General features: G+C 36.5%; 1 protein-coding gene across 3 annotated transcripts in view; it reads left to right on the plus strand.

Moving 5' to 3' along the window:
• The window catches only part of dlg5a (discs, large homolog 5a (Drosophila)), a 236,991-nt gene that overhangs the window by 146,982 nt on the left and 76,358 nt on the right, over positions 1-13,651 (plus strand). For 2 of the 3 annotated variants that reach the window (XM_039773036.1, XM_039773053.1), the window contains exons 14-17: positions 4,018-4,121; positions 4,479-4,571; positions 4,828-5,811; positions 12,968-13,094. In XM_039773036.1, the coding sequence (XP_039628970.1) occupies positions 4,018-4,121; positions 4,479-4,571; positions 4,828-5,811; positions 12,968-13,094 (1,308 nt within the window). The remainder of the gene's footprint in view (positions 1-4,017; positions 4,122-4,478; positions 4,572-4,827; positions 5,812-12,967; positions 13,095-13,651) is intronic. The other variant, XM_039773044.1, reaches the window with a different exon arrangement.

Raw genomic sequence — 13,651 nt, forward strand, 5'->3', positions numbered from 1 at the left:
CTATTCCATCCCCCCACCGACTTAGAACGTACACAAACTTCTCCCAGCTCATGCCTTGATTGATTATCTGGGAGTGAAGTGGAGTTTTAGAGTGGAAATAATAGATCGTTATTTGGAACAAACATATTTCATGTGTGTTCCGTTTCTACAGTAATATGTGTAAACACATTGTTAAAACAGAAACTTTTTCATATTTCAGTAGTAAATATTACAAAATGTAGGCATAAACTATAAAATATGTGAAGCCTGAAGTCCAAACATCAAATAAACACTTTCACAAAAGGTTCAAGAGCGATACAACAGCTTCCGTGGCGTACTTTTAAGATTTGGTGACTCAGAGTGCAGCACCCGAGTTTGATTCCCCACTGGGGAGAAAATGTTATTTTTTTTTCTTTTTAACCTTCACCACTCTGCCTGCCTGAACTCCCTGTCTATCTATATAGTAAGAACAGTAATTTTATTATTATTATTATATAGCAGCTTCCCTGTCTGCCTATCATATAGTGCCTTTCCTTCCTATCTATCTATATATTTATCCCCTTAGCTGTTTTTTTTTTATATATCTATTATACAGTGCCTATGGGGTGCCAAACAGGCAATTACAGTGATTTTTGGAATATATAAAGTAATTCCTGAATATATAAAGTAATTCCTGAATATATAAATTTAAAGTCAGATTATATTATTATTGATTGAAACGACTCAGGCAGACTTTTAGTAAACTCAGTGAGTTCCTAATACATTGTAATGAACTAAGTTAACTAAAACATCTTCAGAAAAATATTTAAAAAAAAAAAAAACACTGTTCAGTTCATTCATTCAAAATGATGTATGTGCCCGACATTTTAAACACTATATTTATTTATTCTTTTTGAATGCGCGCATTTTTGGATGAACCTCACAAGCCCGATCGACTCTGAGTGGCTTCTGTCGAAGTTTACCTTTCACTAGTACGAGTGAAATGACAAGCACGGAAATTTTATATATTCGGGAATATTTTTATATATTCCAACGCTGACTTTATATATTCAAAAATTAGTTTATATATTCCGACGCGGACTTTATATAATCAGGCTTTGACGTTATATATAATCGGGAATGATTTTATATGGAGAGACAGACAGGCAGAGAAGTCACTAGATATATAAATAAACAGGGAAGGCACATGTACTAAAAGAAAAAAAAAAGACCAACTTATGCATTGATCCTGCTGCACAACGCACATGTACTGAAAGAAAAAAAGATCAATATATGCGTAACACCCCCCCAACCCCCGATCTGACTCTAAGTAACAGCGCAAGTACAGACGCAAACCAAGTGTAATCAGGTGTCCCTGGTTCGATCCCCACTCACTCCTATATTTGCCGTTTTTCAATAATAAACTGCTCTTTTTGTTAATATTATACAGTACACACATACACTTGGTTTGCGTCTGTACTAAGCTGTTACTTAGAGTCAGATCGGGGGGAGGGGTGTACATGTGCGTTGATCCTGCTGCACAATGCACATGTTGATCTTTTTTTTCTTTCAGTACATGTGCCTTCCTTGTTTGTTTATATATCTAGTGACTTCTCTGCCTGTCTGTCTCTCTTTTATGCAGTGCTCTGTCTGTCTGTGTGTTATGGATCTTAAAAATAACAGTTATAAGGACACTTGTTCATGTTAATTGCAGTCTCAATTGTTAAAAAATATTTTAAAAGGAGCATCTCACGTGAAAATATAACAATTTCATTAACTGACAGTGCATACCAATTTATAAATTTTATGTCCGTTTTGAGTTTTAAAAAGAAAAAAAAATTAACACTTTCTCCCCAATGGGAAACAAACTTTTGTGAAAGTATTTATTTGATATTTGGACTTCAGACGTCATACATTCTATAGTTTATGCCTACTTTTTGTAATATTTATTACTAAAATATGAAAAAGTTTCTGTTTTAACAACGTGTTTACACAGATTACTGTAGAAACGGCACACACATGAAATGCGTGTGTTCCAAATAATGATCTATTATTTCCACTCTAAAACTCCACTTCACTCCCAGATAATCAATCAAGGCATGAGCTGGGAGAAGATCATGTACGTTCTAAGTCGGTGGGGGGATGGAATAGCCAGCTGCTTGCAGCTTGTCTTTATCGGCATATTTACAGGACAAAGGACGCTGGCGGAGAGGTGGGCCAGATCTACGAGTTTTTTCGTAGGCTCTGGTAATTCTAGTGTTAATGAGAATCAAATATGGGACAGATTTCTGTACTGTTGGTTACAAAAAAAAGTGTTTTTTTCCCCCCTTCTTAATCTTTTGCCATATTTTTGATAAAGATTAAACATTAGTGTTTGTATGTAGAAAATCCCTTTTCTGTTTAAACAAACAAAATTAAATATAAAAAAATAATAAAAATAAATACAAAGTTTCATAATACAGATAAGTAAGCAATAGAAAGTCTTTAAATATGGATTAAATTGCTAAATTAATTTTTTAAGGCTCTTAATATTATAGAGAGAAGTCCGAGGCTATGGTCAAAATAGCGAGGACAGGAAAATAAAAACTCCCAGCTGGTTTGATGCTCGAGAAAATGAGGGTTGAAAGTCCAAATTGCTACCCAGGCCCCCAAAATAAATATGTTGACATTATTCATTATTATGGTGATGTTATAGTTATCTGACATGCAGTTAAGTGAACTGCCTGCTCAGAAATGAATAAGCGAGGCGAGCACATCAGCACAATGAAACCTAGGAGAGAGACACCCAGAGTAGTTCCTTTCAATTACCTGACATTTCTACATTAAAATTTTTTTTCTGATGATTTCAATAATTTCTAAGACCCCGGGCTTTTTACAGAACGGGCTTACACAGCTATTCCTATTGCAACATCCAAGGAGGGGAAACCGGTGTACCCCCTAAACTGTACATATAGATAGGGGAAACCCCTCCTCACTATTTCTGCTACTTCCAATATACGTAGGAAGCCCATATTTCCCATGCTTATCCTTTACACTGCACTTACAGACATTAAGTATGTTTCATTTCACGCTGTGTTCCCGTAACGAACTTTCGACAATAAATAACGTTTTCATTTTGGTGGTATATATGTATGTGTATATATATATATATATATATATATATATGTATATATATATATATATGTATGTGTATGTATATATGTATGTATTGTGGTCCCCGGCCGGGACGCCCAGGAGGACGAGAGGAGGGCTTGTGCCTCCTCCAGACCGCGAGGGGGCGTCCGTCCTGGTTATGTTGGGGGCCTCGGGTAAAGGGCTTGGAAGCCCAGCCCTGTAGGGGCCCGTGGCCACCGCCAGGCGGCGCCCCAGTGCCTTATTATCCTGGGAGCCTGGCACTTCCTTAAAAGAAATTTTAATATGTTACTTATAGCACGTCCCGTCTTGGTTGCACATGTATAGGGCATGGTACTGTTGCACACCTAAAACGTTTTTTGCAGGAAGAATGGGACAAACTAACACCTGCAATACTTGTCACTTGATTTCTTGAATGCCTAAATTTCTTAAGTGTTGTTAAAAGACAGGGGAACTGTACAAAGTGGTAAATGCTGTACTGTCCCAATTTTTTTTGAAATGTGTTGCAAGCCTGAATGGCAAGAATGGATATTTATTTACAACTCAAATGATGTTAACAAAAAAAAAAGTTTGTGTCGATATACAGTATCCCTAGCCATGCAACAATAGATAATCAGATTAGGGAAGAATCCCCATTCAGTCTGTTGTCAGTTTTGAAAACAGAAAAACATAAACATAATAAGAAATACATTGTGCAAGATGATTTTTGAATATAATTTATGAATAAAATAAATAAATAAAAATCAGGATAGAAAAATATAGAGTACTGTGTAATGTACACTATAACAGTGTGATTTTTATTATTACTTAGTAATTGCTAGTTCTCTGAGCGTGTGTTTAGGATTATTTAAAAGTCTGTAGTTCATGCATGATTCGTAAGTAAGCATTAATAGCAATTTTTTGTTTTTTTCTGTTTTTATTTTTCAGAGAGTGGAGTGTGTTTGGAAGCTGGTGTATTTGTGGCTGCTATTGTGTCTAGCAGTCCAGCTGCTAGGGAAGGCTCCCTTAACATGGGAGATCGGATTATTGCTGTAAGTACTTAAAAACAGAAATATTTAAATAATTACAAAAAGAATACATTGTTGTTTTAGTGTGTGTGTGTGTCTTTCTTTAAATTAAACTGCAGATGTTAATCTTTGTGCTGTAGAAAGTAGAATTGCATACAATATGTAATATGTAAAATTAAGTGAAATAAGTAGCATTCAGTAGCATTCATGTAGTAAAATTTAAACGTTTGTTCTATTGTAAGTTGAATATGTGTGCTTTTAGTTATTGTTGATTTTAAATCTTTGTTTATGTAACTAATTTTGCTTAAGTAAAGTGTACTATTGTAATGAACATAGTTGTTGAATTTGAAATGTTACAATAAATTGTTAATGTTTTTGCAGATTAATGGAATTGCACTAGATAACAAATCTCTGAGTGAATGTGAAGCTTTGCTCCGGAACTGCAGGGATTCCCTAAGTCTTTCAACCATGAAGGTGAATTTTAAATATAAAGCTGTTCTTCAAACAGTTTTCTGATTTCTTCTTTTATATACAGTATGTGTTGCATTTATTATTCTGAAAGAGCAATGTTATTTTACTGTAAAGTTTGAAAAGTTCTGTAGCATTTTAATATTATTTTGTATAACATGAAGAGTTGTAATCAGATTTCTTGTTATTAAAAGTGTGAAATTTCAAGTATATATGTGAATTAAACACCTTTAATTGTACACTTAAAAATGATTTTGTATAGTTTTTCCCACAGAGCTCTTCAGGACAAAACATATTTGAAGGTTTGCGGGACTCCAATTGTAGGATTCACTCTTCAGAGTTACATATGAGAAATAATAAAAACTTGAAACACAACAGCTCAACCCAAACAGACATTTTCAACCCAGATATTATAGATGGGAAGAAAGATCGAAGTGATTCAGAAGAAACTTCCTTTTGTAGTCACAAGATATTTTCATCTGCCTCCTTGCATTCTAGCTTTCATCGATCAATCGATCATACTTTTCCTGGCAGTGTGGAGCACAGCCCAGGAGCTTTTAGTACTGATGTTTTCTCAAATCCAGATTATGGAATACTGGAGCCCGAGAAACAGCAGTTTACTTTTGATCCAACTGATGATGATTGTTTTATGACAGACAGAACACCTGAAAAATCTCATGGATCTAAGCATAGTGGAGGTACTTGGCCAAAAATGGTAGTTGACCATTCTACAGAGGTGTCACAGTTTTCCATTTTTAAGACTACAAAACAGAGAAAGTCAATTATTGAATCAAAAACATTTAAAATGCCAGAACCTCAATTCAAAATGGACTATTTATCGCCAACTCAATTGACTTTGCATTCTCCTCAGGCTTCAAAAGTAGAGATAGTATCTACTCCACCTACTCCACCTACAAGAAGTGATTCCTTCAAGTTTAAGCACAAACAACAAGCTAGTTCAGCCTCTGACTCTACAATAACTACAGGAACTCCCCCCACAAGTCCTAACCAGTCTTCTGCCAGTGTTGGAAAGAAGCCAGAATCTTCACATGGAGGTTATGATAGAAATGGCAACCATTACTTTTTAGAAGGGAGCTTTGATTGTAGTGTCATTTCTTCAAGAAAGTCAAGTGATGAAGCAGTTTTTCATCTGAGACCTGAAGAGCCAGAGGTCAAAAGACCACGACCAAAGTCTGCCCCTGCTTTGAGACATAAACTTACTCCTGTTCCAGTTCCAACCCTTCAGGTATGCATTGTTATTGCATTAAAGAAAAATTGAAAAAGAAATGATTTAATATAAGATTTGTTAAAGCATCTTTTGAGTTATTTTGGCCCCAACTTGTAAATATATTTTGTGTTTCTAAAATGCTTTGCTTTTTGTTTTTTTTAATGCAAGAATTATCTAAATTCAATCAGTGGAATGTTGTAGTTTGCACTGTTTCATTGTTTCACCAAGCTCATAGAGCCACTACCCTGTATTTATGTACAGTTTACAGATTATGTGAGGTTTTTCTCTGGGTGTTCCAGCTGTCCTGCTGCATTCCAAAATCCTGCATATTAGGCTAATAGGAAGTGTATATGGAGAAACAAAAATGTTTTTTTGCTATAATTATGTTATTGTGTTTTTATGTATTTATATTCACACTATTTAGTGAGCTTTGTTTTGAGTAGTTGCCCCATAGTCCCTGAGATATATTTTCATTATGAATTGTAGCTCTACTTTAGTAGTGTCCATATCAGTGGTGTAAAACAACAAATATGGCATTAAAGTGGGTGTAATACTTTTTTGTATATGCTGGCATACTTCATCAGCTCGTGCAGTCATGTTTCCATTTTATATCAGCAGAAGTATTGTGTCCTTAGCACAAACAGTGGGATGGTTAAACCTTACTGTCTTGAGTACATTTTGCAATGCAATACAAAACTTTTTTTAACCTCATATTCTTATTATGTATATCATCTGACTTTATTTATTTAGCTTCCTAATTATCTTTGTCTTTTGCTTTTATTCTTATATCAGCTACTTCTGTATTTACACACAAACATTTTATATATACAGTGTATACATTATATAGTGCCCTCCATTCGTATTGGGACCCCTTGTAAAAATTTGTAAGAAGGGTTAGAAAAAAATCACTGTTTGCTGAAGAACCATCATCTTACACTGAAAAAATGAGAAACATCTGACTTTTAATTGAAACAAGTTCATTCAAAGAAAAACAAAGCCCTCATAAAGAATTACATATTTTTAACAAAAACACTTGTGCCACAATTGTTGACACCCTTGGAAATTAATGTGAAACAATGTAACTGAAGCATGTTTCCCATTTAAATTGGACAGTTAGGGCAATAATAAAAAAAATGGTCATCAACTGGAACTGTGACAAACTTGCCTGGAAGAGGACCCAAGTTTATTTTACTCCCACATACAGTGAAAAGGACAGTAAGAAAGGCAATAATATCTCCAAGGATCAATATTGGGGAATTGCAAGAAAATGTAAAATCCTGGGGTTATCAAGTCTCCAGAACCACCATCAGACGCCATCACCATACCATCAGATTATTTGTAAAGTATGCCAGAAAGAAGCGTTTTCTGTGTGTTATTCACAAATGCAAGTGCCTGGAGTTTGTAATACGTTACTACAACTTTGACTGGAACCATGTCCTATTGGCTGATGAAACAAAAAATTAACTTTTTTGCTATAAACACGCAAAATGAGTTTGGTGTAAAAAAGGATGGCTATAATGAAAAGAACCTTGTCCCAACTGTGAAATATGGTGGAGGTTCTGTGATGTTGTTGTGTTGCTCTTTTTCCTCTAAAGGCCCTAGAATCATTGTTAGGGTACATGACATCGTGGATTCCATGAAATATCAGGAGATTTTAAATCAAAACCTGGCTGCCTCCAGCGGTAAACTAAAACTGGGTCGTCGCTTGATCTTCCAATAGGGTAACGATCCAAAACGCTTGTCCAAGTCAACCATGCAATGGTGAACTGACCACAAAATTAAAGTTCTGCCATGGCCATCTCAGTCCCCTGACCTGAACCCTATTGAAAACCTGTGGAGTGATAAGAGGAGCGTACACAGAGAGGGCCTAGAACCCTGGATGGTCTCAGATAACATGCTCTGTATTCTCCAACCTTATAAAAGGTTACAAGAGAAGACTCTGTGAAGTTATATTGGCAATGGGAGGTTGTACAAAGTATTCAATGCAGGGGTGCCAACAATTGTGGCACATGTGTTGTTGTTAAATATTTTTATTTTTTAATGAGGCCTTTTTTTCTTTAAATTAACTTGTTTCAATTTAAAGTCAGACGGTTCTCATTTTTTCAGTGCGAGATATGGTTCTTCAGCAAACTGATTTTTTTTTTCTATCCCTTCTTACTAATTTTTACAAGGGGTGCCATTAATAGTGGAGGGCACTGTATGTGTGTGTGTGTGTGTGTATGTATATGTATATATATATATATATATATATATATATATATAAAATATAATATACACACACACAGTGGTACCTCGGTATATGTCCTTAATCCGTTACAGACCCTTTGACTTATACCAAACAAAATTTTTCCATAAGAAATAAAGGGAAAATGATTAATCCATTCCCATGAAAAAAAAATCCTATTGTTATTGGCATATTATACCTTGATGGGGTTGTATAAAATAATTTAAACACTGCTTAATACTAAAATACATAAATACAAAAGCAATTAGAAGAAATAAATGAAAATTTAACCTCACTTTACTATTTAATAACGTCTTTGTTTTTCACAATCGTAGATACTGTTGTTCTCGGCATATGGAATGCAGCAGCCATGTCCCGGATATGCATGTCACCTTCATACTTTTCAACAATCAATTCAAATTTATGCGAAAAAACACAAAATCACGTGAAAATTCACAGAGTTATAGTGCGAGTTGTTCACTGAATGCTAGCAACTGGCGTACTGATTTTCGTGGGCAGTTGTGGCTTTGTCTCGAGAGAGGTAAACAAGGTTAGTGTAGTGTTCTCTAGATTGAAGTAGCGACACATTCAGAATAACGTTTCGAATGCTGTTTATTTTGAACCATGTTTAACCTACTCTGCATACAGCATGCCTTCTAAACCACACCCCTCCCTCCGGCAGTCATACGTCTCAAAAGATGCAGACCATAGCAATCAACACCCAAACGTAAAGCAATGGACAAAAGCATCATTGAACAATCATATACAACAGGTAGCACGCGGGTTGTTCACTGAATGCTAGCAACTGCCGTACTGGCGCTCGTGGGCAGTCGTGGCTTTGTCTCGAGAGAGAGGTAAACAAGGGTAGCATGCGAGTCATATTCTAAACAAAGGTCGTATACCAAGCAAAATTTTTCATGTCCAAACAGGACAAATACCAAGTTGGACTTATTCCAAAGCGGACATATACCAAGGTATCACTGTGTATGTATATGTGTATATATGTTGTGACAGATTAAGGCTGTATCGCTCCCTTGAACCACTGTCCACGACTCCAGACACCAGATAAAAGTCAAAATGATGACTTTATTTATTCGCCACTGTGCACAAAGCACCCTCTCCTCCACTATACTCATAAATCACAATAATAATAACACAGTAACTCTCTTCCATCTCCAAGACGCGTTGCCATCCTTCCACACAGCTTAGCTCTCCATCTGGGAGCTCCCAAAGTTCTTTTATCCTTCCTGACCCGGAAGTGTTCCCAATCCCCAGTCCACATGATTCTCTATCACTTCCGGGTCAGGTACGAGTCCTTTTTCTCACCCCGGAAGCACGTCGCTCTTCCTTTGATGCACTTCCGGGTTATAGGGCACAAATGAGTCTTTGGTCCTCCCTGCAGCTCCCTCTTGCAGCCCCTATGGTATCCAGCAGGGTCGTGTATAAAAACTACATAGTCCATGACTCCCTGCTGATCTTTGGGGCACCTCCATAGTGCAGGGAGGGCTCCATCTGGTGGCTTGGGGGTATTGGCTGGGATGACGAGCCGGGCAAAGACCACAATGTATGTGTGTGTATATGTATGTGTGTATATATATATATATATATATGTGTATATATATATATGTGTATGTATATATATATGTATATGCATATATATATATGTATACAGTACACCAACAAAATTCACAGGGGTTGCGTTCCTAGAACACCCACGAATTGTGAAAAACCGTGACTTTTGGATGTGGTTAAAAAATGCCTTTTAAATGCCTGTTTTTATAGTTTAAACCATAAATACAGTATGTCCCCAAATCACTTTAATTTCATTGCAAACTCCGCTTAATATATTAATGCATTACCTAAAAAATTACCTTAATACGTTATCTAAAAACAGAATGTAAAGATAAACCCGCCTACTGTACAGTACTGTACTGCTATGTCTCCGGCGGTGCTAGAATGTAAAATACCGATGTTACCGCTATATGTACTGTAATTCATACAAGCCCGTTTTCTTTGTTATAAGTAGAGTAAATACATAATAATTTCATTTAATTACAGTAAAATGTACGGGTACTCACCAATGATGAATGATATTGATAATGATGAAGTAGCTGCGCAGTACGATGCAGATTATTTAAAACTCCTCGGGAGTTTCTTTGGACTGGTCTTCTTCTGGTGGGGTTTTGTGCTGGCTTTTCTTTATAGGTTTCAGGAACATTGTTATGGGAAGTTGCTACATTGTCTCCTATAGTAAACTGCTGGTACAATTTCTGTGCTTTCTCACGGACGATGTTACCGTCCAAGGGGATGTTGTTCTTCCTGCAGTCGGTGATTCACAGTGCCAAGGCAGATTCCATCCTGACGATATTATCATTCCTTATGGTTGTTACCTTTTTGGCACTATCACAGAAACTTACAGATACGGTACTCCAGATCTCTGCTTCGTTCTTCTGTATGTAGCGTGTGGTGCTTTTATTAATGCCATAGTGGTGCGCTACTGCAGCATAACTTTTTAGTTCCCGGAGCAAATCCAGTAGTTCAACCTTCTCCTGGAGTGTTTTAAACTTCTTCTGGCACTGTGCCTTTTAAGCCTTCGAAGGTGCAGGGCGATTTGGCGAGATCTTGTGCATTTAAGAATAACAAAATGAAAAACACGAGGGCACTAAGCAGCAATTTCAGGGCAACAATCAATCAGCAGCAAGGAGAAATGAATATGCTCTCATATTGGCTACTCTACCATCCCAAACTGTGTTTCCCTCAGCGGTGGTAGACCCACTCACCTGGAGACGCGTCACAGGACAGAAATTAATCCGCATCAAGGAGAAATGAATAATGCTCTCAGATTGGATACTTTCACCATCCCAAACCGCATTTCCCTCAGCGGTTGCTTCCTGTTCTCTCTACAGCACAATATTGCCACGATAAAAGCCATAAAAAATTGCGGAGGATATTTGCGCTTTCCACTAACAATTAATAGTTAGGTTCTAAGAAAAAATTCACAGGGGTTTACTTATTTATATACTGTAAACAAGAGGTGTGTTGTGTTGAACTTGTGACCACATCTGTTTGTCAGATTTAGGCAGCTACTGCATCTCCTGATGGCCACTATACAGTGGTGTGAAAAACTATTTGCCCCCTTCCTGATTTCTTTTTTCTTTTGCATGTTTGTCACACAAAATGTTTCTGATCATCAAACACATTTAACCATTAGTCAAATATAACACAAGTAAACACAAAATGCAGTTTTTAAATGATGTTTTTATTATTTAGGGAGAAAAAAAATCCAAACCTACATGGCCCTGTGTGAAAAAGTAATTGCCCCCTTGTTAAAAAAATAACCTACCTGTGGTGTATCACACCTGAGTTCAATTTCCGTAGCCACCCTCAGGCCTGATTACTGCCACAACTGTTTCAATCAAGAAATCACTTAAATAGGAGCTGCCTGCCACAGAGAAGTAGACCAAAAGCACCTCAAAAGCTAGACATCATGCCAAGATCCAAAGAAATTCAGGAACAAATGAGAACAGAAGTAATTGAGATCTATCAGTCTGGTAAAGGTTATAAAGCCATTTCTAAAGCTTTGGGACTCCAGCGAACCACAGTGAGAGCCATTTTTCACAAATGGCAAAAACATGGAACAGTGGTGAACCTTCCCAGGAGTGGCCGGCCGAACAAAATTACCCCAAGAGCGCAGAGATGACTCATCCGAGAGGTCACAAAAGACCCCAGGACAACGTCTAAAGAACTGCATGCCTCACTTGCCTCAATTAAGGTCAATGTTCACGACTCCACCATAAGAAAGAGACTGGGCAAAAAAGGCCAGCATGGCAGATTTCCAATACGCAAACCACTGTTAAGCAAAAAGAACATTAGGGCTCGTCTCAATTTTGCTAAGAAACATCTCAATAATTGCTAAGACTTTTGGGAAAATACCTTGTGGACTGATGAGACAAAAGTTGAACTTTTTGGAAGGCAAATGTCCCGTTACGTCTGGCGTAAAAGGAACACAGCATTTCAGAAAAAACCCTCAAATAAAGCTGAATTACAACAATTCTGCAAAGATGAGTGGGCCAAAATTCCTCCAGAGCGCTGTAAAAGACTCATTGCAAGTTATCACAAACGCTTGATTGCAGTTATTGCTGCTAAGGGTGGCCCAACCAGTTATTAGGTTCAGGGGCAATTACTTTTTCACACAGGGCCGTGTAGGTTTGGATTTTTTTTTTCTCCCTAAATAATAAAACCATCATTTAAAAACTGCATTTTGTGTTTACTTGTGTTATATTTGACTAATGGTTAAATGTGTTTGATGATCAGAAACATTTTGTGTGACAATCATGCAAAAGAATAAGAAATCAGGAAGGGGCAAATAGTTTTCACACCACTGTATGTATGTGTGTATATATATATATATATATATATATATATATATATATATATATACACATATACACACACACGTGTACACACACACATACAGTGGAATGCAAAAGTTTTGGCACCTTTGCTTAAAATGACTGTTACTGAGAATAGTTACATGAGCAGTACATGAATAAATCACCCAAAGGCATAAAATTAAAGATGACTCATTTTTTGTTTGGGCACCCAACATGATCATTACTTAATAACACCCCCTTTTGCAATTATTACAGTTTGTAAACACTTATTGTTGCCACCTAGGAGTCTTTCAGTACTTGGGGTAGTTTCTCCCATTCATCCTTGCAAAAGATTCTTGGGCCGTCTTACATGCATTGCTCCTTTGAGATCTATCCACAGATTTTCACTGATGTTTAGGTTGGTACTTGCCAAAGGGTGTGTTACTAAATACTAATCATAAATGTATTTATATTTTTTTTTCTGTAAAATTACAGTTGCTTGTAGTGATTTTGCAGTTTCACGTATGTTGTTTGGTATTGTTCATTGGGAGCTCTTATCTTAACCTTTATTGTCTAGGTCCCAGGTTACACACCTGAAGAGCGTCAGTCTCCAGATCCACATGAGTGGGTTCGCTACTCTCCAAAACGTTCTCACAGACACAGTGTGGGTTTTGTTTCATCAGCTTTCCCTGTTGTAGTTTCAAGTAAGTAGTTTGATTAAATATATTTTAGGGTGGCAGTCTTTACATTTTTTGATTAAACAAAAAAAAATTTCCAACATTTTAAGTTTTTTTTTTAATTGTTCATAATCTGATATACATGTCTAAAATGTGACCTGATTAAGAATGTGCTTTGTCCATAAATGCCTTTTGACTAACAAAAAACTTACCTAAAATAAAAACGTAATTACCTAAATGTTTTAAAATTCCTATACCACAGTGTATATACACACTCTTAGGTAATAATGTGTGATGCTTGAATAGCTCTTACACTTCTTCAGCAATGCTCAACCACCCCATTCCATTATCTTAAAGCCATATATTATATGAATGTCAGTCACATTAGATTTGATGTAGGTACTTACTTTGGATCTTATTCTTACAGTAACAAGATTTAGAATGTCCTATAAATAAGAAACGGCAAACTGCATCTACATTTGCATGCTTCCCCCTCATGCATTATATTGGTTCTTGTAGTTAACAATACTGAATAAAATACAGATTAGTTATTGTTAGAGGTTACATTAAAACATGGAATGTAC

Source organism: Polypterus senegalus, chromosome 1 (genome assembly GCF_016835505.1).
Source record: "Polypterus senegalus isolate Bchr_013 chromosome 1, ASM1683550v1, whole genome shotgun sequence".
NCBI classification, from domain to species: domain Eukaryota; kingdom Metazoa; phylum Chordata; class Cladistia; order Polypteriformes; family Polypteridae; genus Polypterus; species Polypterus senegalus.